The 27,347-nt window shown below is 47.6% G+C and overlaps 1 protein-coding gene across 1 annotated transcript in view; it reads right to left on the reverse strand.

Annotated features, from left to right (window-relative positions):
• Window positions 1-27,347, reverse strand: part of KIAA1549 (KIAA1549 ortholog) — a 136,884-nt gene that overhangs the window by 31,379 nt on the left and 78,158 nt on the right. The window contains exons 11-16 of the mRNA XM_059172550.1: window positions 19,195-19,391; window positions 17,369-17,484; window positions 12,116-12,321; window positions 10,210-10,433; window positions 9,167-9,320; window positions 3,181-3,498 (exon numbers count right to left, since the gene is read on the reverse strand). Coding sequence (XP_059028533.1) covers window positions 3,181-3,498; window positions 9,167-9,320; window positions 10,210-10,433; window positions 12,116-12,321; window positions 17,369-17,484; window positions 19,195-19,391 — 1,215 coding nt within the window. The remainder of the gene's footprint in view (window positions 1-3,180; window positions 3,499-9,166; window positions 9,321-10,209; window positions 10,434-12,115; window positions 12,322-17,368; window positions 17,485-19,194; window positions 19,392-27,347) is intronic.

Raw genomic sequence — 27,347 nt, forward strand, 5'->3', positions numbered from 1 at the left:
CTCAGCATAACTATTCTGAGACCCAACCATGTTGTCATATGTATAAATAATTGTTGTATGTATAAATAATTCATTCCTCTTTATCAATGAGTAGTAGCCCACCGTATAAATACAGTACTCTTTCTGCTCTTCTTGGGTAAAGCCCTTTATAAATGTCAATTAGTTCAAGCTCATAATCAGTATGAATGCAAGACTTGTTCAAGTTTCCTCTACCTTAATGACTTTCCATATACTCATTCTATCAATTATTGAAAGAGAAGTGTTGGAGTCTCTGCCTATAACAATGGCTTTATTTCTGTGTAAAGTTCTATTAGTTTTTACTTACCATATTTTGATTCTCTGTCATAGGCACATAAACATTTAGGATTTTATGTCTTCCTGATGAACTGACTAATATATTACTATAAAATGATCCCTGTGTAATATTCTTTACTATGAAATCATTTTGCCTAACATTAATAGAGCCACTCCAGTTTCTTGTGATTAGTATTAACACAGTTCATCTATCTCCAGACTTTTTTTTTTCTTTCTCCATACTTTTAACCTATTTGTGGTTTTATATTTGTGTCTTGTGGGCAACAGATAATTAGATTGTGAGTTTTATTCCACTGATAGTTGCCCTGTAATAGGAATATTTAGACCATTCATATTTAATAGGATTATTGATAGGACTGAATTTAAATCTAACATCTTGGTGTCTGTTTTCCATTTGTCTATTCTTTTAAAATCCTTGTCTACTACTTCTGTGTCATTTTCCTGCCTCTTTGCTTATCTGGCTAGTTTTGATTAGATTTCAGACCTTATTAATTTTAATTTGTTGAGTGCTATGTATTTTTGGATTTTTATACATATTCTTGAGCTTTGTTTGGGTTCACGTATTGTTTTTTGCTTTGTGAGGCAGAACTAGGGAAGCTTTAATCTGGGGCTCATTTTGTCCCACTACTGAAGCAAAGTAATGTCCCTTCTGAGTAACCTAACTGGTGCTCCATGAATTATGCAGCTTTCTGCTCTGGAAGGAAAGGAACTGTAATCATCAGCTTGGGCTGTCCTAACAAAATACCACAGAATGGGTGGCTTCAGTAACAGGAATGTATTTTCTTGCAGTAGTTGGTCTGAAAGTCCAAGATCAAATCTCCCGCAGGGTTTGGTTTATGGTGAGAGCTCTCTTTCTGCCTTATAGACAGCCACCTTCTTGCTATATCTTCAGATGGCAGAGAGAGCAAGCTCTGGTGTCTCTTCTTCTTATAAGGGTGCCAGTTCTATCAGATCAGGGCTCCAACCTTATGACCTCATTTAACCTTAGTCACCTTCTGAAAGATCCCAGCTCCAATATAGCCACAGGGGGTTTATACTTCAACATTTAGATTTGGGGATACACAATTCATTCCACAGTAGGGACTTATCTCCACACCTGTGTGAGCTCTGAGGACTGTTCGCTTTAATCTTTTTAGGTGGTTCTTTCCCCAGTTTTAGGTAATTTCCTCATACCCTTAAACTGGTCAGTATTCAGATGAAGGTTCCCTGCAGATCTCTAAAATTCTCAGCTTTCTTGTACTCCCTGTTGTGAAATCTAGCTATCTTTTCCTCCCTAGTCTCCAACTCTATCTTTCTCAACTCAGAGAGAATACAGCGCTCTGCCAGAGGGTCTCCCTCCCTACACCGCAGCTAGAAACTCTCTCAAGATAATGAACTGGAATAAGTGTAGAGCTCAACCCATTTCTTAGCAAGCCCTCTCCTTTGCTGCCTAATGCCCAGGGTTATGAAAACCCACAGATACGTATGTGTGTATGTATATTTATATATATTTTCCCTCCTTGTTATCTTAGTTGCTTCTGGAAGGGAGGTAATCCAACCTTGTTCCTCCATCTTGTTCAGAAGAAGCTTGTACTGGATACTTTTAATTCTGTCTCTGCCATGTGTCTCTACATTAACTAACCTTCAGACTTCCGCTTTGATGCCGTTTTAGCCACAGAATCCTTCTAAACACCTGACAGCTCAGGCAGGTGCTCCCTGACTGTACTCTACCCCTGCCAAGGCAGCCACCATGCAGTTTTAAAATTACTGCTTCAATTTTTCCACATATCCCCCTGCTGTAATACAGAAGTTGGAGTTGTGCCTTGTGCACTGCTGTACCCCCAACATCCAGCAGAATACCCAAACACAGCAGTTGCTCCATAAAGCTCCCTGGATGAATAAACAAATGAAAGAAGCTTAAAGTGAAGGGACAGCAGCTGAAGCCACATTCGCTTTACCAAAGAGTTCGTTCTGTATCACTCATTTCCTTAAAGGTTATAAACTACCAGTTATAAATATGAAGTATTTAATATTTATAGTTGTAACATTAAAAACAATGAAATGGAATGATATTTTTCACCACATGGTAGCAGTTATTGAAGGGAAGAATCTATCACTAACCACATACTTCGAAAATTCAAAACAATTTCAGAGACAACGATTCCTTTAACGTGTGTTCATGACCACCCAATTTCACCTTAATATGGGTAGCAAAATCAGACGACCCGGTATAAGCACTCCTTGAGAAACTGGGTCTAATGAACTTCCCTCCAGAGTTGAATGTTTTAGTTCAATCATCCAATCTGGAATTAGCAAAACAATACTTAATTTTACATCCTTCAGTTTTACCCCTTCCCCCATGTTTTGAGAAGACACACTGGAAAGGACTGAGGGATTATGGGAAAAAAAAAAGGATAACAATGGAAGATGAAATCCTGAAATATTAAGTCCTAAGATGGAAACCTGATATTTGGAATGGTTGGCCTTGCCTGCCTGTGGCCTAGCTGCCCATACTCCTGGAGCCTTGAGGACCACTCCGGTCCCAGGTGGCCTTCTAAGAAGAAGCCTAATGACTTGGTACATTCTAACTGCACCTTTATAAAGACATCAATGAGAATATGCTTTGACACTTACCCCATCTCCATTTCATGGCACTGAAGGGAACCCAGGAAGAGACTCCCATTAAATACCAGAGCTGCATAAAAGGGTGCTTCCAACATTAAGAATTAACTTAGGAAAAAATACTGAAAACTGAGACCCCTCAGCCAAGCTTTAATTCTTATCAAGTGAAACGAGTGTTACTGCAGTGATTCTGAAACGGAGGGAGACAGGCAACAAAGTTCCAACATCTGGCCCGTCAGAGACTTCTAGAAGGCCAGTACTTACGCTACATGGGTTGTTGGCCGTCTGAGCAGAGCTGTAGAAGGACCCCCACTGGGTGGCTCGCCTCTCCTCCCGGGAAGGGGTGCTGTTCACAGGCAGGACGGCTGGGACCCCAGGGCCTGGGACCGCAGCGCTGGCAGGCTGGCTGCTGGGGGCCACGAGGGCAAAGGCGTCGTCCAGGAGGGAGTGCATGGTCTGGCGCGCCTCCTCGATGGACGGCTGGGGCGGGATATACTGGGAGGCTGGGAAGGGCAGGCCTGGATACCTCCCCAGCTCAGCTGAGGACGGTGTCTGCACGTCGGCCGGGAGGTCGGGATCGGACTGCAGCAAGGCAAAGAGCAAAGGAAGGAGGATCAAGGTGAGCTCCTGTGGTGACGCAAAAACGTGACCACAGGGCCAAAATGGAATTTAAGAATTTTCACGGACACTGAGGAAAAAGTTTACCATAAGAATTTTTTACATGACAGCTATAGGGTAGCTAGCAGTGGCAAGGGGAGCTTAAATCAGGATGAGAGAAAAAAGTGAAAATAGTCAACAATCATTTGGCCAGCAAAACTCAACCAGCTATCTGGGGGTGCCTGGCTGGCTCAGTGGTTGAGCGTCTGCCTTCGGCTCAGGCACTCCCCCTGCTTGTGTTCCCTCTCTTCACCGTCTCTGTCAAAAAATAAAAATCTTAAAAAAAAAAAAAAAAAAAAAGAACTCACCCACTATCGGAAATGCATGTCAATACCTGCAAGTATGTATTTTTATTAAATGCCCCTAAGAAGCCACAAAATGTCTCAGTCTTATATACTAAAATACCAAGTCAACTTTTCCCACATACCAAAAACTAAAGCAGTCTATTGACTGCAAGAAAAAGTTGCCCTACATACCACCCAGAAGAGTTCAAAGTCACCACCATATCGTGCCTGTCTGTGTATAAACAACTCAAATACTTATTATAACAACTGCTTATAATAGTAAATATAAAGTGTTGATTCAGAAACCACACGTCTTTCACACGGATTCAGAAACCACACGTCTTTCACGTCTTTCAAATGGATTTACCTCTGGATAACATGAGTCAACCCAGAAAGGTTTAACTTATACTCTACACCTACTGTCGAAGAGTCAGGGATAAAAGTAACAACTAAGGTTTCTTAAAATCTTATTTCCTGATACTGCTTTATGAGCAAAATACTGTTGTCATATACACGGAGTCAACTCCCAAGAGACAAAGAGGACACTAAAGTAAGGAGAGGCCTTCCCGGTGTCACCGGTGCCAGAAGCGCACCGTCACAGTCACTGACAGTGACACCCTGAGAAGAGGAGGGGCTGGGCATGAGGGACTGGTGATCCTGCGTCTTCCATGAGGAAGGGTGGGCGCCTTGTACCTAGAATGCTTCGCTCATCCAGCTGGCCCAGTCCAGCTCAGCTGGTTGGAAGAAGACATTCCTGTCTGTATCAATGTTTGGATTAATAACTTATACAGAAAAATCTCTGTTCCACAGACATACCCTTACTCTCAGACAACTGTCTAAAATTCTTCCTCACGGGGCACCTGGGTGGCTCAGTTGGTTAAGCCTCTGCCTTCAGCTCAGGTCATGATCCCGGGGTCCTGGGATGGAGCCCACATCGGGGTCCCTGCTCAATGGGGAGCCTGCTTCTCCCTCTCCCTCTCCTGCTCTTCCTGTTTTTTCTCTCTCTCTCTGTCAAATAAATAAAATCGTAAAAAAATAAATAAAATGCTTCCTCATGATTAGGTTCCGTCCAACGGGTAATCCATTATTATCCAAGCCAGCACTGAACACTGAAGGGCAGCAGTTGGTTAACTCCAGACAGAAAACCAGACCACGAACTGGCACACTACACATGGCCCAGAGACCTGTTTTGCTTGGCCTGTGCCATCTAAAATAAATAAAGAGTCAATATTTCTTAAAATCTGAAAATTTCATACTAAAGCTCAGATTTCCGGATTCTCCTGGCTGATTCTGAACCTGTGGCATCAGCAGGCCCCAACTCCTCCACAGGAATCACTGGCCTGAGCCGGGACTACCCTCCTGAGATTGGGCGGGTGCCTGCCCCTCCCAGCAGCGAGTGGGCGTTCTCCCTGCTGGAGGCGGGACCCCTTGGCCCCAGAAGTCTGTTTCCTTAAAACTAGGCTATGCCAGGGCGCCTGGGTGGGTGGATCAGTGGGTTAAAGCCTCTGCCTTCAGCTCATGATCCCAGGTCACAACTCAGGTCATGATCCCAGGGTCCTGGGATCGCGCCCCGCATTGGGCTCTCTGCTCAGTGGGAAGCCTGCTTCCCCCTCTCTCTCTGCCTACTCATGATCTCTGTCTGTCAAATAAATAAGTAAAATCTAAAAAAAAAAAAAAAAAAAACTCATTTAAAAAAAAAAGGGCTATGCCAGGAAAGGTTCTACTAAGTGACATTTGTCAGCTACGAATTCTAAGTACGGATTTGGGGCCCCAAAAGGGGATCTATGACGAAGCCCTGGAAGAACTCTGTGTTTTTTTCCCGGTGAGGTGGATAAAAGGTCCGTGTGCAGGCCTTTTTCCCACTCTTGGGTTTTCCTAGGGAGTAGAGGCGGAAGACTGCGGCCAGGAGTGTGTCATCAACCTAACAGGAGGAGTAAGAGGATAAGTGTCCCTGTAAACACATCCCACTGGTAAGTGAATGAGTCTTTCCAAAGACAGAAGGGATGCTCCCAGCAGTGGTTCCAGTAAATGACTGCGCAGCTGTTCTTCAAAAAACAAAAAAGCAAGCAAGAAAGCAACGACGGACCGGCCCCGAATGGAGTCACTGCCCCCAGAGAGCAAAGCAAGACTTCCAGCCTCTCCCAGGAATGTGACCTTTAACCAGTCGATCTGGAAATTCCTGATCAGCCCTAGTGAGGTAATCTGCACAACAGACCCCCCCTTTTTCCCCCAAAGAAAGGTGACCTTGCCTGAAACAATCCACTCTTTGTTAGAAAGCTTCCTTTTCTGCCCCCTTGAGTCTCTAAAAACCTTGCATTTTGTACTGCCCCCCAGAGCTCTCTTCTACTTGCTGGGTGGGGACACTGCCCGATTCATGAACTGCTGAATAAAGCTAATGAGATCTTCAAATTTACTCAGCTGAATTTTGTTTTAGAACACCACGTGGCAAGGAAGGGAGCGTGCAGCCACATAAAACACTGCAAGCCTGAACTGAGAGTCCAGCGGCTTAACGCTTATAGCAAGAAACGGGCTGTGATGCTCTGAAGATGGGACTCGTGAATCCCGCCAAGAAAGGAAAGAGCTACAGGGCCACAGGACGTCAGAGCTTCTCGTTCTTTCTTCCTACAACAGTCTCCTCTCCGGCAGGCTCCACTGCCAGCACCTCCCAGGCCAAGAAGAGGTCTTGTTCGTTTTTCTAAATCCCGACATCGGCACAGCGTTTCACAGACAGGTGGTACTGAATTAACAAATGGATTAACAGTGGTGGACGGATGTTAAGATTTACCCAGGGTCCCTGTTGGAATTTGAATTCCGCTCTCTTGAATCTCAGTCTGATAATTTCATTACGAGTCAATCTGTTTCCCTTGCACAGATATACATCCACCTGTCATTTCTCAGAAGGACGTAGGAATTTCTTCTTTACCTTCAGTCATCGGAAAAGATGTATCCTGGTGCTATCGGGCATCATTTGTCGGTATTATAAGAGAGTGACCCGGGATGGCCGAGGACAATCTCAGCCTGTGCCTGCTGTCACCACAGAATCATTGATAGAGCCTTCTACCACTCTCAGGTTTGGGTGACAAAGTATCGGGGTAGACAAACTTTTTCTGTAAAGGACCACGCGGCAAAATATCATAGGCTCTGAGTCACATAGTCTCCGTTGCTGTTACAGAACTCTACCACTCGAAGAGGTAGTCAGGGAGAACATGCAGATGAACAAGAGTGATGGTGTTCCAACAAAACTTCACAAAAACTGGTCGCTGGCCAGATCTGTCCTGAGGCCCGTGGTGTGCCGAGGCCTGAATTATAATGGTGACCCTAGTGGCCAAGAAATAACGGGAATATTTCTTCCACCCTAAGAGAAAAGAGCTCATAATGAAAAGATATTTTGAGGGCCAAGTGTAAAATTTAAGAAAAAACATATATGTGTTGTGAAATATTCAAAATTAAATACTACCTAAAAAGGGGGGGGGGGGGAGTTCCACAAAAAGGCACTGCATGTGAGAGCACGCGCTTCAGAATTTTTGCAGAAAGTAAAAAGTCCATCTGAGAAAAATTTCGTTTCAGGGAATCTCTGAAAAATGAAGCCGGTCAACTGCGGTGGTGCTCTCTGGGGAAGGGTTTCTTTCCACCAGCTGAAGGAGGAAACCCTCCACTTGCTGCTAAGAAAAAAGCAAGAAGAGAAAAGATGATCCCAGTTCCCCCAGCACCCCCCCACCCCCCCACCGCCAGCGAAGGCAGCATGATTTCAGATCACTGAAGAAGACAAATGGAGAGACCCAAGGGCCTCAGATGACAGAACTTGGAGCTACTTTAAAAAAAAAAAAAAAAAAAAAGAGGGGCCAGGATTGAGCTAGCACTGGTACAGATTTCTTTTGAGGGAAGGAGCCAGGCTAACTAGGGAAGTAAGCAGCAGGCGTGGGGTAGGAGGGAGAAGGAAGCCCCCCTTCTTCTAATCACTGGCTTCACACATCAGGCCTACAAGTCCTGTGGGAGACCAAAGCCAAAGCTTCAAGTGACCACTGTGGGGAGCCAAAGGGACCGTCCTCCCAGATGAAGGCAAACACCGCAGATGCCCAGACAACCACCTGTCCAAGACAGGACAGCAGCACAAGAGCTCCATCTGCTGTGAGAACGGCCAGCAGCTCCCCTGTCAGAGGCATTCACTCACGCCTTCCCCACCGGCTGGATTCATTCCAGGCAGGAGCAAAGCAGTCTAGTCTGGAGAAGCCTGCGCCCTTCGGGACCGCACCCATCCCCATAAGCAGGCGCTCCCAGTCTTTAGGACACTAGAAAGACAGGAAGCTTCCAGGGAAAAGTCGGGTTCTTTCAGATGATCATGATTTAATGATATAGAGCCCCAGTGTCATTACGGTGTTTGGCATATGTGTGTAATCAGGCTTCGCATCTTTCGGGGTTAGTTATTTGTGTCATTAGGAGACAAAGGCTAAGGGCACACCAGCTCTATCCAAAGTGATCTTGCATGTCACAAACCCCTTCTCCAAGGATGTGAGGGTTTATTCCTGATTTCTCGCTAAACAAGGATGCCTCTGTGAGTGTCTCTGGAAGAAGGAAGGGGTCTTGTGCAACAAGACAGCCTTGCCCCTGGCACAAAGCTCCAGGTGTCCACTGTGCGTCTGGCGCTGATGGAGTCGGCCACATCTAGAGCTCCCTCTCTGTCTGGGGGTGTCTCAGACCCTTGGGGAGGCGGTCCCTTTCTCCCCGGCTCAATGGGGTCTGTGTATGTGTGCCTTAATGCCATCAATGTCTGCCTTGAACACTTCAAGCAATTCGGAGTGGGCCTTTCCTTTCCGTTCGAAAACAAAAATATCTAATTCTGTATTTCATAGTTTCCATTAAGCTTTCTCTTCCATTCAGATCACACACACACACACACACACACACACACACACAAATAAAATATCTTCTTAGCCCTGCAGGAACAGAAGGGAGAGACAAAACTCTAAATATCCCTCCTATTACCAAGGAACCCAAACAATTATCTGACCAGGGGAAGATAAAAAACAAAACAAACAAAAAACCTTCTCTTTTCCAGTTAACCTCAAGGAGTACCTACCCCGAAGCGTTAGAAAACGGGCTTGCATACAGAAAGGACCAACGCGAGAGTTACACTTCCAGGGGGCTCTCTTGGCAGCCCACTGGGCTCTGTGACCCACCGGCCGCCTCCCCCCATGCCTCAGGGCCCAGCTGGCAACACCATCGCACAGGGCCACAGCCACCACGGTTCACTCTCCTCCCCCTAAGAGCCACCCACCCTGATCCCAGAAGCAAGAGGCGGCATTGCATACCGGGCAACCGATGTAGGCAGAGTTGTGCACCCCGGGGGGCCTTTTGTAAGTGCCGTCGCTGTCTGTGGTGATGAGTCTGTCCTTCTCAGCATCGCCGGGACAGCCATTGACCTGGTGTTTCCGGCGTGGTTTGGGAGATCGCTTTATCCTGGAGCTTCCGGGGGGAAAAAAAAGGTTATCTTCATAGGAAATAAACCTTCCTGCCCGTAACTTATCAACTACACACTAAGTATTTTCTGAGCCTCTGGGATATGCTGGTCACTGTGGTAAACACCCCGCAGGGTACAAACAGTGTGTGAGACTCGGCCATGAGGAAGCTACGGTCCACCTGAGCATATTAAACGCATGGAACAAGAGAAAAGCGCAAGGTCAGCGTGAGCTACGGATAGCACGGCTGGCTCTCCGGCCGAGACGGGTCTGGAAGAGCAAGCGGGATCTGACGGAAGGGAGGGATGTGGGGAGAGGGCAGGACGTGAAGGCTCCACCACCCTGAGGGCCAGAAACAGGAAACAGATGAATGTGGGGGGCAGTGAGGGACCCTCTAGTGGGGAGACACTGTCCCCACTGCGGGATGGTGGATAGCAGCCAGCGTGGAGAGGCAGGGCCCCGCCTGTTGCAGAAACACAGGCCCCACAGGTAACCAAAACCATGGCAGGTGTTGAACAGAGCAAGACGTGAATGAGAGCAGTGATGAGAGAAAATGCGGTGCCTTAGGGACAGGGGTCTGGAAGACCCAGAGACCAAGACTCTGAGGGCAGCGGTGCGAAAAGAAAGGGACCTGCCCATGCCGCAGAGGTGAAGGTACCGGGAGTGAGGGTGAGGGGCACGGAGGACGGAAACCAGGGGGCAACCATCGGAGAAACTAAGAGTGACTGCCGATTTCAACTAGCTGAAGTCCAGGAGGCAGAACACACCCAGGAACAAGATTCCGTGGCAACTGGAGGGGCCGGGGGAGGGGGTGGCGAATGAGAGCAGCCCCAGTGGGAACAGAGCCCTCGGGGCCTCTGAAGGCAAAGCTGGGGGGGCCTGCTGGGGAGGCGCACCTCTTCCTGGGCTCTATGAACACAGAGGGCACGCTGGCCGTGGGGTCCAGGATCTTGTCAATCTGCATCTGTGCCCTGCGGTACACGCGGTGCCGCTCGCGCGTGTCGCCCGAGGACAGGTCATCCACCACCGGGAACTCGTAGTGACCGCGGCGCTTGGCACGGAGCCGGATCTTGTTCCGATGGTGCTCGATCTCGGACTTGTGCCGCAGCGCCGTCTGGATCTGCACCGCCAAGGGGAGACAAGGGAGACACATGGAATGTTTTGGAAGCTTTCTGGCCCCCATGCGGAAACAGCATCTTGGGAAGGCATCCCTTTCCCCCAGACAGCCGTCCCAGGATCCTGCGAAGCTGCGAGGGGTGTGACACGGACAGCCACACCCACACACGGGGGCAGAGAACCTGCCACCCCAAGGGCTGGCTCCCATAGCCTGCTATGCATCAAGAACTACATTTTAAAAAGAGAGGAAAAGAAAAACATGGCAGTGTATGCTATCAAGTTGTGGGGCCACCGGCCTGGTGAGCACACGCCCTTCCTTTTTTCCAGCAGATGGAGAATCCGCTCTAAGGCAGGCACAGAGGCACGTGCAACTGGAGATGCTGGAGACAGGTCTAGGTTAGGACGGGGCTGTGCAAGGCTGGGGCTCCCCAGCGTTGGTGAGCAGAGACCGCGCACACCACCCCATACCCACAGCGCACATTCTCAGCAAGAAGGAAAGATCCTTAAGAACTCTAGAACTTCTGTAAGAGCATCTACTTTAAGGACCACCTTTAAAGCAGGGAGGGGGTTGCAACTGTACCAATTCTCTACTACCTCATCCTGGCAGAACTCACAGCTATAGTTCTCCGTAGTTCTCAGAACTCCTGCCTCTAAGAAACACCTGCTGGTGTTTCTTAGAGGCAGGAAATGGACAAACATGGAGCTGCCTTAGGTGCAACCCTAAACGGGCTTCACTCCACTCACTGTCCAGCCCAGGACAAATCTCTCAAGGCCCAGTGAACAGTGAATTGGCCTGGCCTTCTGGTTCCCAGAATCTTAGGAGGAACGTGGATCTAACTCACTCTTCCAGGATTCAATGGAATAGGATTTTACAAGGTATTACTGGATCCTTGGGGCCAGTGTGGATCTATCAAGGATCATAGTCTATCAGGATCTATCAGGGATCAAAGTCTACAGTGGTCCCAAGATCACCCCAGGTTCAAAGGTTCATTAGGAAAACTCACAGGACTCAGTAGCTAGTCCCATTTATTATAGCAAAATAATGCAAATCAAAATAAGCAAAGAGAAATGCCATGTGGGGCGAAGTCTGGAGGAAACCAAGAGCAAGCTTCTCGGAGGCCTTCCCCAGGAGAGTCACACAGAACAATGTCGCTTCATTCCTCCAGCAATGATTGTGACAATGCATGTGAAATGTCCAGCAAGGAAGCCCATTAGAGATGCAAAGCCCAGGATACGCGTACTTGGGGCCGGTCCAACAGGCTCCCTCCGCATACCATGCGCCAAAATTCCACAGTCCCGGAAGGAAAAGAGATGTTCAGATAAGTCATACTGTTTGCATAAACGATCTGGGCGCGGTGAGCCGCTCTGTTCTGGGAATAGTGGGAATGTTTCTGAAATGTAAATTCCCAAACAACCAACCAAGGGCCCCAGCAGGACTCCTGAAGGACAGCGGGCTTTGCTATGTCAACTCTCTGCACGTCTGCCATACGCCTGCCCGTGTCCTTGAATGGCACTGGATCTAAATAAAAAACTCAGCTTCATACTGAAAACGGAGAATACGTGTCAGCAGCTCCTCGCCTCAGTAACCTTCCGACGCTGCAACTCCCACCTGTTTTTAAGCACTGACCCAATCAGAATGTGAATGTTTAAAAATATAAATGTGCTTTTGGAAAAAAGAGCAAATACCTCTTTGTTAATTTTGTTGGTTTCAGCCACCCGGTCGGCCAGTCCGGGGTGTTGGACCGGAGGTGCCGGGATGGGCTGCATGGCGATCAGCTGTATCTTACTGGGGACCCGCCGGCTGGCCTCCGAGGACCGGGACAGCCTGTCCACGTGCTCGAAGATGGAGGCCGACGAGTGCTGCTCATTTCCCGAACTGGGCGGTGGTGGCCCTGGAGCAAAAGGGGAAGCAAAAGCACAAATAAGTAAAGCCATCCTAAAGAAACAGCAAGTAATCGGTCCTCATGCTACTTGGTGCCAAAACTTAGTGCCCTGTTTTGCCTAAAGGTGTTTCAAAGTCTTTAGGAGGAGAAGGGAAAAGGCAGGAGCTGCGCAGTGAGTCACTAAGCAGCTCACGGAGCTTTTAGAGAAACACGGACAGCAGCTCTGACCTCCCGCTCTCATCTGGAAGGAGAGAAACGTAGTCACCAAGGCAATGATACTGGGAAAAAGACCGGGGATGAGGGGAGTGTGGGTCTGCAGGTACGACCTCTGAGTCTGCGTCTGCGTCTGGCCTCTGAGTTCTGGTTCACCAAGAAAACCAAGGTGAAGACCCATGAGAAGGAAAGGGTCCTACATGTGGGGGATTTGTTCCCACTTTAAAAAAAGAAGACTAGTACCCCTAAAAATCGTCGAGGGGACTGTGTGGCTCAGTCAGTGAAGTGTCTGCCTTCAGCTCAGGTCATGTTCTCAGGTCCTGGGTTCGAGCCCCATGTCGGCCCCCCTGCTCAGCAGGGAACGGTCTTGTCCCTCTCCTCCTAGCTCATGCTCTCTCACACTCTCTCTGTTTGTCTCTCTCAAATAAATAAAATCGTAAAAAGATAAATAAAACAGGACAGATTTGAACAAAACAGTAGGAAATAGGAGCAGCTATTTGACATAAGGAACGCACACACATCAGTGGTATGTAAGTCTTTGTACTTCCTCTCCGTGTGAATTACATTCATTCGTTACCCCACAGGATTAGAAATGGTTGTTGCAACTGTGAATGAATGACGTCTCTGGTAGCGAGGAGGCAGAGTTGTCTCGATTCAGGCTATTCTGGGGCTTTCTTTCTCCTGCCCTGGGCAGGGAGGGAGCCTGTCTGTGCAACACAAGCACAGCTGGGCACCACCATTCATCTGGCGGCCGCTGCTCAAATTACAGGCAGGATGCCTAAAAGGAGGTAATTAGCTTCTCCACATAGTCTAGCCTGGCTAACTGAAACTTAGCCTTATAAGAGAACTTACAAGGTAGCAGCAAATGTCACAAAGGGGAGGGGGCATTAAGCTACTGACACTTAAAGGTGAGACTGCTTTCCTCCAAGAGGGTGAAAAGACCAGGACACACAGATGACAAAGGAAGAATCATCCCCGCAGTGCTGTGTGCCTGCCTGGGTACCTGCGAGCTGCAGGCCTGGGACCAGCTCCTGTCTGGGCCCTGTTCCAGCCCCCAGCCGTGGTCATGGCTCATGGCTCTAGAATTCACCACTGCACCCAGAGACACACGAGAAGCCCAGAAAATCATCAAGCTTCCATACTGCTCAGAACCCAGCCTTTCTAATATATATATTTTATAACTGGGTTATTTTTATTGTTTGCCATGTACTGCATACTTTAAACACACACACACACACAATCAAACACACACAAAACATGTGGACAACAATAACCAACAGCGAGTACAACTGGAGACACAGATTCATGGGTGCGAATCTGCCTTAAGGTTAAGTTTAGAGACTTTGGATAAAAACCCATTTCTATTCAAATATTACAAAACAAAATTGTAATGATAGAAATCAGAGTATGGGATACCATCGATGGAGCAGAGTGACAGAGGGAAGCGCAGTATCCGCTGCTAAAATGCTGAACCAAGGGGCAGCTGGGTGGCTCAGTAGGTTAAAACCTCTGCCTTCGGCTCAGGTCATGATCCCAGGGTCCTGGGATCGATCCCCGAGTCAGGCTCTCTGCTCAGCAGGGAGCCTGCTTCCCCCTCTCTCTCTGCCTGCCTCTCTGCCTACTTGTGATCTCTGTCAAATGAATAACTAAAATCTTTAAAAAAATAATAAATTTAAAAAATAAATAAATAAAATGCTGAAGCAATAGGACACTTCCAGAAATATGAACTTCATTATCTGTGGGTGAATACAGCCAGAGGGCATCAGCACCAAGGCCCAGGGCCCCCCAGTTACTATCCGGTGAGGCAGGGACCCCATCTCTCCCTCCCACTCCATCCTGTCCCAGCGCCTCGGACTCCAGTCCCAGAGCGCACATCTGCTGAACACAGGACTACACGACCAATCACTTCAACTAAGTTTATAAAATGTTACCCCAAAGAGACAAAGAATTCTAATTTATGACCTCAGCTCGTTTCATAAATAAGCACTCCACAATGACCTGGAAAACTCTGATGTGACAGACACTCAAAACAGTTGCTGTGCAATCTCTCTAAAACTATGAATTTGTGTTGCAAACCTTTTTTTTTTTTTCAAGATTTATTTATTTGATAGAGAGAGGGCAAGCGAGCAGGAGCGGCAGACGGAGAGAATCCTCAGGCAGACTCCCCTGCCAAACACACAGCCCGACTCGGGGCTCCATCCTAGGACCCTGAGATCACGACCTGAGCCGAAACCAAGAGTTGGAGACTCAGCAGACCACACTTTCCTGCCTTGCCTACTCTTTCACACGTGCCACAGTGGATGTCCTCTCAGCTCCAGCTAAGAATTCCATTCTAGAATTCGGAATTTGTGCAAAGCTTATTAATGAAGTTCCAACTACTTCAAAATCACACCCTTGCACACGCGAGTTTCACAGTCCTTACCTACTGGCTGGCATCCTGCTGACAGAAGTGTGGGGGATGTGGCATTGCACAAGGACAGCACAGTGGGGGCACAGTAACACTGTGAATGCCACTGCCTTCACTCGAGGAAGGTGCGTCACCTCCCTATCTCCTCTCGCTCTCCCCAGCTCTGCTAAAGGGAACCCCTGGTAATGCTGTGACTTAATCTAAAACCATGACACAGTAGCATCTGAGTCAGTAACCTCATAAAGGTCTATCCATGGACAGTCCTGTGTGCATCATGGTCCAGCTGCCTTCCACAGACCGTCAGCTGGGAAGGAATCAAGCATGACCTCTAATGGACCAAAACCAAAACCATGCTCTTTTCTCAGCGATCATTGCCATGTAGGTCTTGGAAATGTCAGATGACTTGTGACATCCATCAAAAGCCTGGCCAAGGAGTGGGAAGGGACCCAGTGGCCATACCACCTGCTGGGATAAGAGGGGATGCTGGCCCCAGGGCAACATGGAGGAGGGACCCGAATGGTTCTCAAGCAACGGACTTGCCACAGAAGAAAGACTTTCACATGTTTACCAAAAAAATTCAAAAGCTAGGATTAGAAACTTGCCATCTTTTCTCTAGGCTATTTAATTAAGTTCTATGCAAGCAATAAAATGCCTTCACGGCAGCTTTACAGAAATAAAGTGAATTGATATTTACAGTGAGAAAATCATCTTTCTAAAACATGAAAATAACATGCAGACTGTGGTGTCTCTCCAAATCGTAAGAGCAGCAGCTAAGCTTCTAGAACTCACAAAAACATCGAAGCCAATTGCCTCCTGCCACAGGCAACTCAGTCCCACACCTGACGTGCTCACTACCTGGATTTTGAATATACGAGGATGGTGACTTTTGATTTTTGTTACCCACGCAGAATACACCAAAACTGTTGGGAGTTAAATGTAAGAACAAAAAGTAAGATTTTCTCAGATAAGCAATTAACAGGAAGAGAGAAACTCCAGAGCAGATTCTTGCCCCCCCCCCCAAATATTTCCTTCCTGGGATCAAAATTAGATTTTAGTCCTGTCTATCTGAAACCGAGCACTTGTCTTCACGGTGCCAGACAACTTCTAAGATTCTGTGAAACTGAATCCAAAGAAAAAAAACTCTTCCCTTATTCTAAGGGGGTTTTCTTTAACATCAAGAAGGAGCGGGAAGGAATTTCAAAAATGAGCTAGTTTAGTCCCACAGAAGCCCCAAAGGCTGAGGGACTCACAAGGTTACACACATGACAGTGACAGATCAGGCCCTCTGGCTTCCAGCTAGAATCTGTTCATTGACAGAATATGGCTCATTCTGTATTGCATTTTCAAACAAAGAAATTTGCGATGACAGATGTTTAAGTCTAAAAATTAGCATTAAAAATGATATCTGAGGGGCGCCTGGGTGGCTCAGTGGGTTAAAGCCTCTGCCTTCAGCTCAGGTCATGGTCTCAGGGTCCTGGGATCGATCCCCATGTCGAGCTCTCTGCTCAGTGGGGAGCTGCCTCCCACTTCTCTCTCTGCCTGTCTCTCTGCCTGCTTGTGATCTCTCTCTCTCTCTCTCTCTCTGTGTGTCAAATAAATAAAATCTTTTAAGAAAAAAAATAAAAATAAAAAAGTAAATAAAAAAAATAAAAAATAAAAAATAATATCTGAGGCATCCCATTCTTCTCTGCATTACTAAAAGAGTCCTGAGATATAAATTAAACTCCAGCAAATGTAAGAGCACACTCATTAACAGAATCTGTGAAACTAAAACCAAACTACCTCGCCATCACACCAGAAAGTGTCCCTAAGTCTAGTTAGAACCTGTGGGCCTAGTCTGACCATAGAGCATGAGGTCTACGGTACAGTCCTTTGGGGTGGACATGAAGTTCATTCCAGACCTAACAAGCCGCAGACTACAGACACAAATGCGCTCCACTGTTGGACCCCACGGAACTAGCTGCAGGAAGAAGGCTCTAGCAACAGGACCCAACAGGATGCACTTGGACCCATGACAAATAAAGGGCCTTCTGGCAGTGACAGCTGAGAAAAATCCAGAATTGGATCACAAGAAGGTCCCTAAATGCTGGAGGTAGTTTTTGAGACTCTGGTTTTCATTTGATTTCTCCTATTCTTCGGGGAGGAAAACCATTAGGACTCTAAACTAGAATGGAACGTGGCTATTAACCTCAAAACACACTTGAGCAATCCCCTAATCTCTGGCACGGTGTCCTGCCTCCATCCAGACACCAGTTCGACATTAGGCAGTGATACTCAATGCGGAGAAATTCACCATATGGATGATGAATATTCCCCTGCAGACTTTTTTTTTTTTTTTTTTTTTTAGTGTCTAGCATTTGAAGTAGCATAAAACCTGATCCTCTTGGAATCTCATAATCCCTACGTTTACCACGGAGAATGGGAAGAGTCACCGACCGCTCTGCGGAGCTCTGTGGGGCTGGACATCGTTCACCGCTCCCGGCGTCTTGTCTCCAGCGTCCCTCTCGCCGGACTCCTCGCTTACAGTAGAGTCAGCATCCGAGGGAGAAACTCTACAGTCACAAAACAAATGCAAACGTTAGGGAAAAAAAGAAAGAAAGGGCCTGGGCGGGGGGGGGGGGGGGGGGGGGGGACGGGGGGGACACAGGGTGGGGGTTGGGGAGAGGTCCCATTAATTTAGATGTGGAAGTCAGGCTTCTGGGCAAAACAGACCGAAACTAGACCGTTCCCAAAAACCATCTTCAAGGATACCACATGGTCCCCTCCTGAAGACAATATCACACGGCTTCTAGGGCTCAGCAGGCGGCATTCCAACAAATGCTAGGAAGCTAGCTAAAGGCCGGCTGGAGGACGGTCCCTCAGTTACCAGGGCTCTGGACTGGCAGTCTGAGTCTGGCACAGATTGTATCATAAAATCTGTATTCAGGCCCAGTTCCAGGTCAATGGGGACTGCAGAATCCCAAAGAACCCAGGATGGTCCTATCGTCAACCCCACAGAACCCCACAGCTCTGGGAGAAGTCCATACTTACAATACAAAAGCAACGATCTCCCCTGAGCTTTGATTCTGCCTATCAAAAGCAAGGGTGACACAGAACCAACTTGCACGAGGCTAATCAAAGGCCTCAACCAGTTAGCACCCCTTCTCTCTGGGCCCCTGAGGGATGCTAAAGTCCTACATTAGCCATGCAGACCACTGAAATGTTGCCTCTAAATGTTCAGGATGAGATGACCAAGGGAAGAGGAAAAAAAAATAATGGCAAAATTATACTAACATATTCAACAGTCTTTAATGATTTGATTTAGTCTTAGCCAGCAAGATGATTAAGCAAATAACATCTCTCTACATAATTCATTTTCTTTTGTAAAGATCGTGGTGTAATATCCGTTAAAATTGTTAAAACTAGGCCAGAACCCCTGGGGTAGGTTTTCTGGGAAGTCAGAAATCGTGACAGCGTTTCAAATGTTGGTATGATCACACACTTCTTCCCTCTTTGCAGGAAATCAAGATTTGGAGTTCAAAGCTCAAAGGCAGGCTGATAATTTGAGGCTTCCATACCCTAGTGTTGATTGTGCTGAGATCTGAAGGCAGCTGCATAAAACCTGACTCCGAACTTTCACCCAGTTACGGCCCTTCTCCGAGGATCAGAGGGCGATGGGGGACTTCCAGGGGGCATGTTAACATGCAACCCTCCGCCTGCTTCCCTTTGATAGGAGGAATGGAAAGACACTAGGGATGGGGAGTGGGACAGGGAGGTGCCGAGTCCATGGAAACATGCTAATGAGGGTGACAACACAGGCGGCCAGAGGGAAAGCAAGCAAAGAAAAAAGGATCTGATGAAAGTCCCCCGCAGGCAAAGCAATGAAGGCAGAGCCAGCCGCTGGCACAGCAGCAAAGGCAAAGCCAACCACTGGCTGCGTGCCTATGATGTGCCGTGCACTTTTTAGACATTTCTTCTGATACCATCTCCAGAGGGCCCAGAATGATCACCCCAGAATATACCCACCAGGCTAGGCAAGAGCTAATCAAGTATCGAGGTGCGGGGCAGGGGGACACCACCAAAGCATCTGGCCACCTCTGGTGGTCCCCTGGCGTGGATCAAGAGCCCTCCGGTTCATGGACTTTGGGCAAGCTGCCGCCAGTGTCCTGGGCTGCGAACCCAAGGAATACTCACCATCAGCTCTTGGGACACTGGAAACTGACAAAACTGAGGAGGGAAACATGCTCTGCAACAGGGAACAAGACAGAAAGCCCGATAAGAACCTTCCTCTGTGACGGACGTTCTTGGAGGGGATCTTGGCCTTGGGGCTCGGCACGTCTCCGTTCTCAGAGGGCGTGGTGTGGTCCTTCACAGGTCCGGGCAGTGGTGCTGGCTCGTGAATCATCAGGATGTCATCTTTATTGTGCTGACCCAGATGCTGCTTAGCAAAGTCAAAGCCCTTCACACTAGGGATCTGCAACTAAAACACACACACGTACACACACAAGTGAAGACCGTCAATCTGAAATCTGAGGACTGTGAGAGCTGGTAAGACTGCTGAGCGCTGACTTCTGACCTGAGATGGTGCCTGCCAGCCCATCATTCTAATTCAACAAGCATCGCTAAATCATTAACCGTGTGCACAGTGCCGTTCACACGTAGGGTTTGCAGAAAAGACAGACCCTGGCGAAAGATTAAAGAAGAGTACAGGATCAAAGAGCTAGACCATAATGCAAATCGTATCACAAGACGATACCTGACCCACTGTCACAGTAGCGCGATCACATGCTAGGCGATTCCGGAGGGAGTGGCACGAGCGAGATACTCTTTTTGTTTTTTTTTTTTTAAGATTTTATTTATTTATTTGACAGGGAGAGAGAGATCACAAGTAGGCAGAAAGGCAGGCGGTGGGGGGGGGGGGGTAGCAGGCTCCCCACTGAGCAGAGAGCTGATGTGGGGCTTGATCCCAGGACCCTGAGATCATGACCTGAGCCGAAGGCAGAGGCTTAACCCACTGAGCCACCCAGGTGCCCCCGAGAGAGATATTCTTTATAGAGAAATGGAGACTTGAGCCAGGATTCACAGGACAGGTAGAACTTGGAAATGAAAAGGGGCAGGTACACAGAGAATGTTCTAGATCATGACCAGAGAACACTTCTGGGCTGGGAAGACATTCCGTAAGCTGCCCTAGAAGGGTCAGAATGTGGGGAGGGGGAGAAGAGGGGGGCCAACGCCAAATGCCAGTTTCTAGAGCAGAAAACCACGAAATATTTCTGAAGAGGCAGATTTCTAAAATCCAAGCAGACAGGACACAAAGGGCTGTCGGAGGGACAACGGTACCCACGCAAGAAATGACAAAAGCCTGAGCCCCAAACCCTAGCAATGGAAACGGGAAGGAATGAATAGATCTAGAGACCGGACTGAAGGATCTGGAAGCCAAAAATAGACGCAGGAGGCAAAGGAGGGAAAGCAGCCAGTGATGACTTCAATGACTTCTAGGCAGGCGTCCTGAGCAGGGAAAGGGACATTCATCATGAAAGGATGGTAACCTGAGGAGATAAAAAGACGGGTTTCACTTTAGACACACTTGGTTGGAGATGGCAGAAAAAGCTCCAACGGAGAGTAGCCCTGTGTGGCTGGACACGGAGGACAATAGCTTGGGGGAAATTTCGGGCTGGAGACAGGACTTTGAGAGAATCTGTACAGAAGAGGACAGGTAGGGAACCTGAGACTTTTCTCTCTTTTTTTTTTTTTCCCCCTCAGATTTTTCAAGATGAAAACAGAGTCTGTGGATAAAATGTTGGGGAACATCTAATAGTTTGGGGCTCCAAGGAGGAAAAGGAGGCAAGGAAAAAATAGATAACCTCAAAGAAAAGAATTTGTAAAGTTTGATGTAACAGAAGGCAAGAGGATAGAGAATTTCTAGAAACCAGTGGCCAACGGAAGTCCTGGGGGGCACAAGGAGGAAGGAGAGAGGGGTCTTCAAAAAAGCCCCACCTCTCACACTGGGGGTCACAGAAGTCCTAAAACCCACCACCCAGAGCTTCCCACTCGGCTTCCAGCTTCCTGCATGAACACAGGAAAGGTGCTAAAAAGTACAGAGAACTGTGGGCAACAAAGGTGAGGCTCCCTTTGTGCGACACTAAAAGTGTAGGGGGGAGGGGTCGTGCGTCATTAATTTGAGCTTGCAGGTAGAGGAAACTCAGCTGCATTTTAGGAATTGTCCCAATGTCCTCCTTGGAAAGAAGGCCACAGCACAACCGAAACCCTTAGCCAAGCTGCATTCCACCCCTAGAGACCGTCCATCCGTCAAAGACAAAGGCCAAACCAACCTAAGGAGTTATTTTAGACAATGTGTTATAAAGAAGCAAAAGGTTTTGCCATATCTGTGTTAATTTTATGCCAAATGAGCACCAGGGGCTTCTGTTGGTGATCTCGAAGGTCTTTTAAGCACCACAAATCTACTACGATCAGTGAAGAGAAGGGAAGGAGTCTGCAGTGATGACTTCTGCCAGCAGAGGGGGACAAAACTTACTAGAAGTGCGGTCTACACAGATGTTGCTTGGAAACAAAAGGTAAAGACCCCGTGTGGCTGTATTTTCTAAATTAATGATGTCATGTGACAAGGCCAAGCGACTCCACCACAGTCCTTGGCTCAGGAACACTCTTCCATGAATATGAACCCAAACCTGCCACCCTCTGGTTCCCCGTCCCTTCCAACCACTCAGGATAAGTCAATCTCCTCCTCCACAGACTGTGACCTTCAGCGGGGTTCCCTCAATCCCTGGGGGTGTTCGTCTTCCTAGGGGCATGCAGCCACTTTGAGACCGTCAACATCCAGATGGACAAGCTCTGTGTACTCTCTTTACCATCACCAGTGATTTTCCCACGGGTGTGCCTGTAGTCTAGGCATCCTGTTCCCTGCTACTGCCCCCACCCCCCATTCTAAGGGTCCTTCTCCTGCTTTACAGGAGAGAGGCGTCCCCTCACCCACACAGGAGCCTTTACCCAGCCGCACCTCACGGCAGCTCCCTAAACCAGCGGCCCCTGAAAGAATCACAAGCATAATAAATGGTCGCCGAGTCAACACCATCAACGCCATTTAAGAAAACATGGTATAATCTTTTTTAGTCTATTTCCTAGCAAGAAACTAAATGCCTCCAATGACTAAGAGACAATCAATGTTGTAAGGCAGATGGTCTGCTTTACCAAAATTGAAGGAGGAGCCGCAGATCGCCTCCTCCAAGCAGAGGTCTCCAAGTGAATGAGGGAAAAACAAAACAACTCTACCTCTGTGTGCAGTCAGCGTACCCGAAGCCCAGGAGTTAATACAACTGGTCTACCCTGACAAACGTGCCAGGGTTCATGCAAGAAACAAGCGTATGTATGTGTCAAATGCTTCATTATTTTGGCTGTTGGCAGTTATTATAAATACCTACGCATTCTTGGCTATCAGATAAAAGCTATGACATTAGATACAAAATTTTATAATTTAGCAACAGGGTGTGACACACGGTAGACCATCTGTAAATACTGGATGACTAAATGAATTTTTAAAAGTCAACTGAAGCTTCAAACTTGCGGCTCTTGTGGAGAGCCATGAAAAAGGGTATACGTCATCAATAACTATATGGCCATCGAAGCCCTGTGGGTTTACTGTTGATTCCCACTAACATCATCAAATATCTCCATTAGATCCTTGCAATTCTCACCAGCAGGGTGAGTCTCCACCTTCTACGACAATAGAAATGTGGCGACTATTCGGTGCTTCTGCATGAAACAAAAGCTATCTTAGAACACCCAGAAGGAAGAAATTAGAGAAAATCTTGCCCTCTCATGGAATTAGCTCCTTTTGTTTCATCCTTACTTTCCAGAATGCTTTTTCTAGCTTTTCCATTTCTTTAAAAAAAAAAAAGAAATCTAGTATTAAATCTGGCTGTATTGTATCCCCAGCTTCCACATGCAGAATAAGCTTCAATCAGTATTTTATAGAAGAAGAGCCACAATTAATTAGTGCCTTCGATATTTCCATTAGGACCCCTTATTTCTGAGGAAAGGAGGCTCTTTTGTTCCTTCTCTCTTTAATATGTCACAGAGGGGACAGCCCGATTGTCCGTGCCCCACTGGAATAACGCCGCCACCAAGTCAGAGCGGGCGGGTAAAGCAGGTCAGCCGAAGAACAGGAGAGATGCCTGATGAATTCTAAAGCACGTGAGCTGTGAACATACTACAGCCCGGGCGGAACAAGACGGAGCGAGTCTCCAGCCCTCCAGGGAGCGGGAGGCCCTGGGAAGAAGCAGTTAAGACGACAACAGAAGTCACAGAGCAGACCCCAGCCGCGCCGTCTCAAAGACAGCGGCATTGTCTTCCCATTTCTTACTGGACGGATGAGATCCGTGGACGTCTCCACAGTCGCCGCACTGCTTCCATGCGGAAGGCGGGGGCACGGTGTCGTTACTGCCTGTGTCTGCCATGCCGTCGGGCCTCGGTCACCCTGCAGAACCCCAAGACTCTGCCGCCCCCGGGGGCTGCAGCAGATCGCAGCCGAGGGACCGCCGGTGAACTGAACTCTCCACGTATTAGGTGCCACGGGGTCCCTGCAGACACTCAAAGGGCAACCCGGCCACGGGGGACGAGATGAACTTGGCTGAGATGGGATAAACGCCCGTGGAGCCTCTCTCTTCAGTCAGCTGTCCACACGGCCTCCCGACGCGGTCATTCGGACATAAATGTGTTCAAGCTGCTCTCCCTGCTGAAAACCCTTCTGTGGCTCCCCACTACCTACAGCACCACTGCCCACCGCTGATGTGCCCGACAGCTCCTCCCAGCCTGGCTCATGCCTCCTGTCACCTTTGGCTGTGCCCTTCCAGACGTTTGCTCCATCATGCCCGACGTATGGGCCATCCCCTCCACCTGGGCTGGCTCTCACCTGGCTTCACCTCTACTTCTGAGCTCCAGCCCCAGCCCTGCCTCTTTCCAGGAGGCAGAGGCAGCCCCCCACCCAACGGCGGGGTAGGGGGGTGCGGAGTGGGTCTGCCCCTCCTCCCTGCTTCTAAGATAGCCTAGACAGACTTCCACTGCTGTGTGTCCTTCTCCTTCCGGAAGCCCTCGAACCAGGGACTGCACGTTGCCGGGGCTTGCAACCAGCCTGGCCCCGCTTGGCTCAGAGAAAATGCTCAGTGTTTGCTGAACGGATACGCAGTGACTAAGGCAGCTCCGTGTGGCTGCCCGCAGTACCCACCGGTCAGGAACCATGGCCCCACGACAACCAGAGATCGGACTGTCCCCACGGGAAGGAACAAGTGTGACAGGACCAGCGGCATCTAGCCAATGCCATTCCTCTCTTCAAACAGAACCTCAACAGGGCGATGTGGGTCCAGCTGCCGTTTTCCTGAGACCAGTAAACAGGGATGACTTTAAAGAGACTCCAGATGAAAGAGAAGGGTTAGATTTGGTTTTCTAATGATTGGAAATAAAAAAGGACCCTGTCTCAAAATGTGAGAGAACGGCCTCTCCTTCATACCATATGATCAAACTAATCCACTCCCCAGCCAATCTGAAGAGGCTTCCTGCTCATTACAGGGGGCGGGGGGGGGGGGGTGTTGGTGGGCACGTGTACTGTCTGCGATGTTGGTAGCTCTGGGATTACTGAGCTCGAGGAGCAGTGAGGCAGCAGCAAGGGGGCAGGGTGAGCAGAATACGGAGACACTAGAGAGCTGGACCAAAGGAAAAAGAAGTCTTGAAGTCCCAGGGGAAACTAGCACCTTTTCAAATCGTCCCAAGGGATGGGCTGGATCGAGGCCCTTCACTACTGCCGGGTAAATCTTAGAAGAAACACTAGTGAAGGAGAAATAGGACTCTCAACTAAACAGAGATCATCCTTTTCCCGTTATAAACACACAACAGAATCTATACGGTAGTTTCCTGTGCCAGCGAAGCAAGGACCACCCTTCTGAAATGCCATGGAAGTTAGGCCCCCTCACCCAGGTCAGAAGACACAGACTCCCCAGGGACTCTGCCACACAGAAAACCTTCTGACAAATAAGTTGTAAAGACATGCACAGATCCTCCAACACACGCAAAGCGAGAGCAACCCCAGGGCTGGAGTTCTATTTGAAACTCTGTCCACCTGATTTTTTTTTAAGGATTTTATTTATTTATTTGAGAGAGAGAGAGAGAGACAGCAAGAGAGGGAACACAAGCAGGGTGAGTGAGAGAGAGAGAAGCAGGCTTCCTGCTGAGCAGGGAACCCAACATGGGGCTTGATCCTAGGATTCTGGGTTCATGACCTGAGTCGAAGGCAGACACTTAACGACCGAGCCACCCAGGTGTCCCTCTGTCCATCTGATTTACAGCAACATCTGGTGCATGAAGATATTTCGGCAGAAAAGTAAGAGAAGGAGAAAACTTGGGGAGCATCCTGTTTTGAACTCAAGGGATGCTGTCCTCTGACATTTGCATGAAGTAACAGATGACAGATGGGCTTTCCCAGGGAGTGTTTAAGTTAGGGAACCTAGAACATGAAACACCTGAATCCATAACCATCTACATTGGGCATCGCTCTCTGCAACCACACTCTTTCACCAGAACAAAAACATTTCCAAACTCACTGTTGATCTTACTAAAATGAAATTCACACTATGAATGATTTAGTGCCTCCAACACTTTTTCCAGGGTTTTCCACGGCACTATCTTGTCTAAGAACAAAACAATCTTAGCACACTCCGTAAATAATAAATGGAGATAGGTAATAAATATAATGTTAATGTACAAAATGCTTCCAATACACTTGATAACCATCCACTTCCAATTTAGTCACGATTTTGCAATTTTACCTAATTCCTAAGAAAAGGAATACTCTTCATTTACTTTTACAAAGTACAATAAATTCAGAATGCTTACTTTTTTTATTCAGCAGGTGTACCTTTGTAATGGGCAGAATTTTTTAGACCCAGACAGAATAAAGCTAAAAAGTTAACAGACAACCCTTTATCTCTTGTTCTCTCTCTTCCTTGCTTTTTCTTATCAAAGTTCCTGAGTCAAGTACGTTCCTCTAAATGTGTGAGACCCACGGAGGGGGCACATTCACACACAGTGGACGATGACCACTTTCCATCCCTGTGGTAATGGCCTGTCCCCTGATATACTAGAGGTGAACGGCTACTGCATTCTCTTCCAAGGTTTGTCAGGTTTCTTTCGCTCACACCAGATCAACCAAAACTCAATCCTTACCAAAACCTAATGTCTTTGCTCTGAAGCTGGTACGTGACAGTTCAAGATTGCAGAAATCACTGAAACATAAAAGTGAGAATTGCTAGTATTATGAAAACTAAATGGGATGCTTCGGTACGACATGAAAAAGATGTTTAAAAACACACTGCTGTCAAATTCGGTGTAAGTGAACAAGCTCTAGAAGATTACAGAGTTGGGGTGGGATCGGGGAAAAAAAAAAAACGGAATTTTACAATCAGGTTGCTCGTTTTTCTCCAAAGAAACCCACACTGGAAACTGCAGCTGGTGCATTTTGGTGTTGTTTTTTAATTTTTTTAATTTTAATTTTTGTTTTTGAGAGGGAGAGAGAGAATCACAAGCAGGCTCCGTTGGTGTCTCGGGTGTGGGACAGAGCCCGATGTTGGTATCCCTGATGTGGGACTCAGTCTCACGACCCTGAGATCATGACCTGAGCCTAAATCAAGTCAGACACGTAAAGGACGGAGCCACCCAGGTACCCCAGGTGTGTTGTTTCTTATGAGAAAAAACAAACAAAATCCTCTGAGTAAACCAAGAGTCCAAAAAATAAAATGTTTAAAAAAAAAAAAAAAAAAAAAGGACTCAGGGGCACCTGGGTGGCTTAGTCATTAAGCATCTGCCTTCAGCTCAGGTCATGATCCAAGGGTTCTGGGATCAAGCCCTGCATTAGGCTCCCTGCATAGTGGGGAGTCTGCTTCTCTTTCTCCCACTCCCCCTGCCTATACTCCCTCTCTCACTGTCTCTCTCTCTCTGCCAAATAAATAAATAAAATCTTTAGAAAAAAAGAAAAAAGACTCGAGGTACATCAAAAGACTGGTGAATACAGACCTACTCATATATTTAAATTAAAATATTTAAGGAGTATAGTATCATTTTTCTAATGATTAGTTGGTCTTGATCAAGGCACACAGTGGCTTTCTGATACAGTGGACAGAAACTAAAGGAGCCGTCCAGTGGTACCGTGTACAAAAGAGACACACAGATCTGAGACAACCTCCTTTGGCTCCTGTTCTTTGAAAATATCCAGGGTGACTATAGATCAGAATTCATACAAAAATGGATGTGATCTTTGAATTAACCATTTCGTAAATAAAATTACAGGAGAACTCAGCACTCGTGACACGGCTAAGCCTTGATAAGGGCTTCATCTTCGCGGCCTATAATTAAGAATACAGAAGAATCGTGG

Source organism: Mustela lutreola, chromosome 4 (assembly GCF_030435805.1).
Source record: "Mustela lutreola isolate mMusLut2 chromosome 4, mMusLut2.pri, whole genome shotgun sequence".
In the NCBI taxonomy this organism is placed as follows: Eukaryota; Metazoa; Chordata; class Mammalia; order Carnivora; family Mustelidae; genus Mustela; species Mustela lutreola.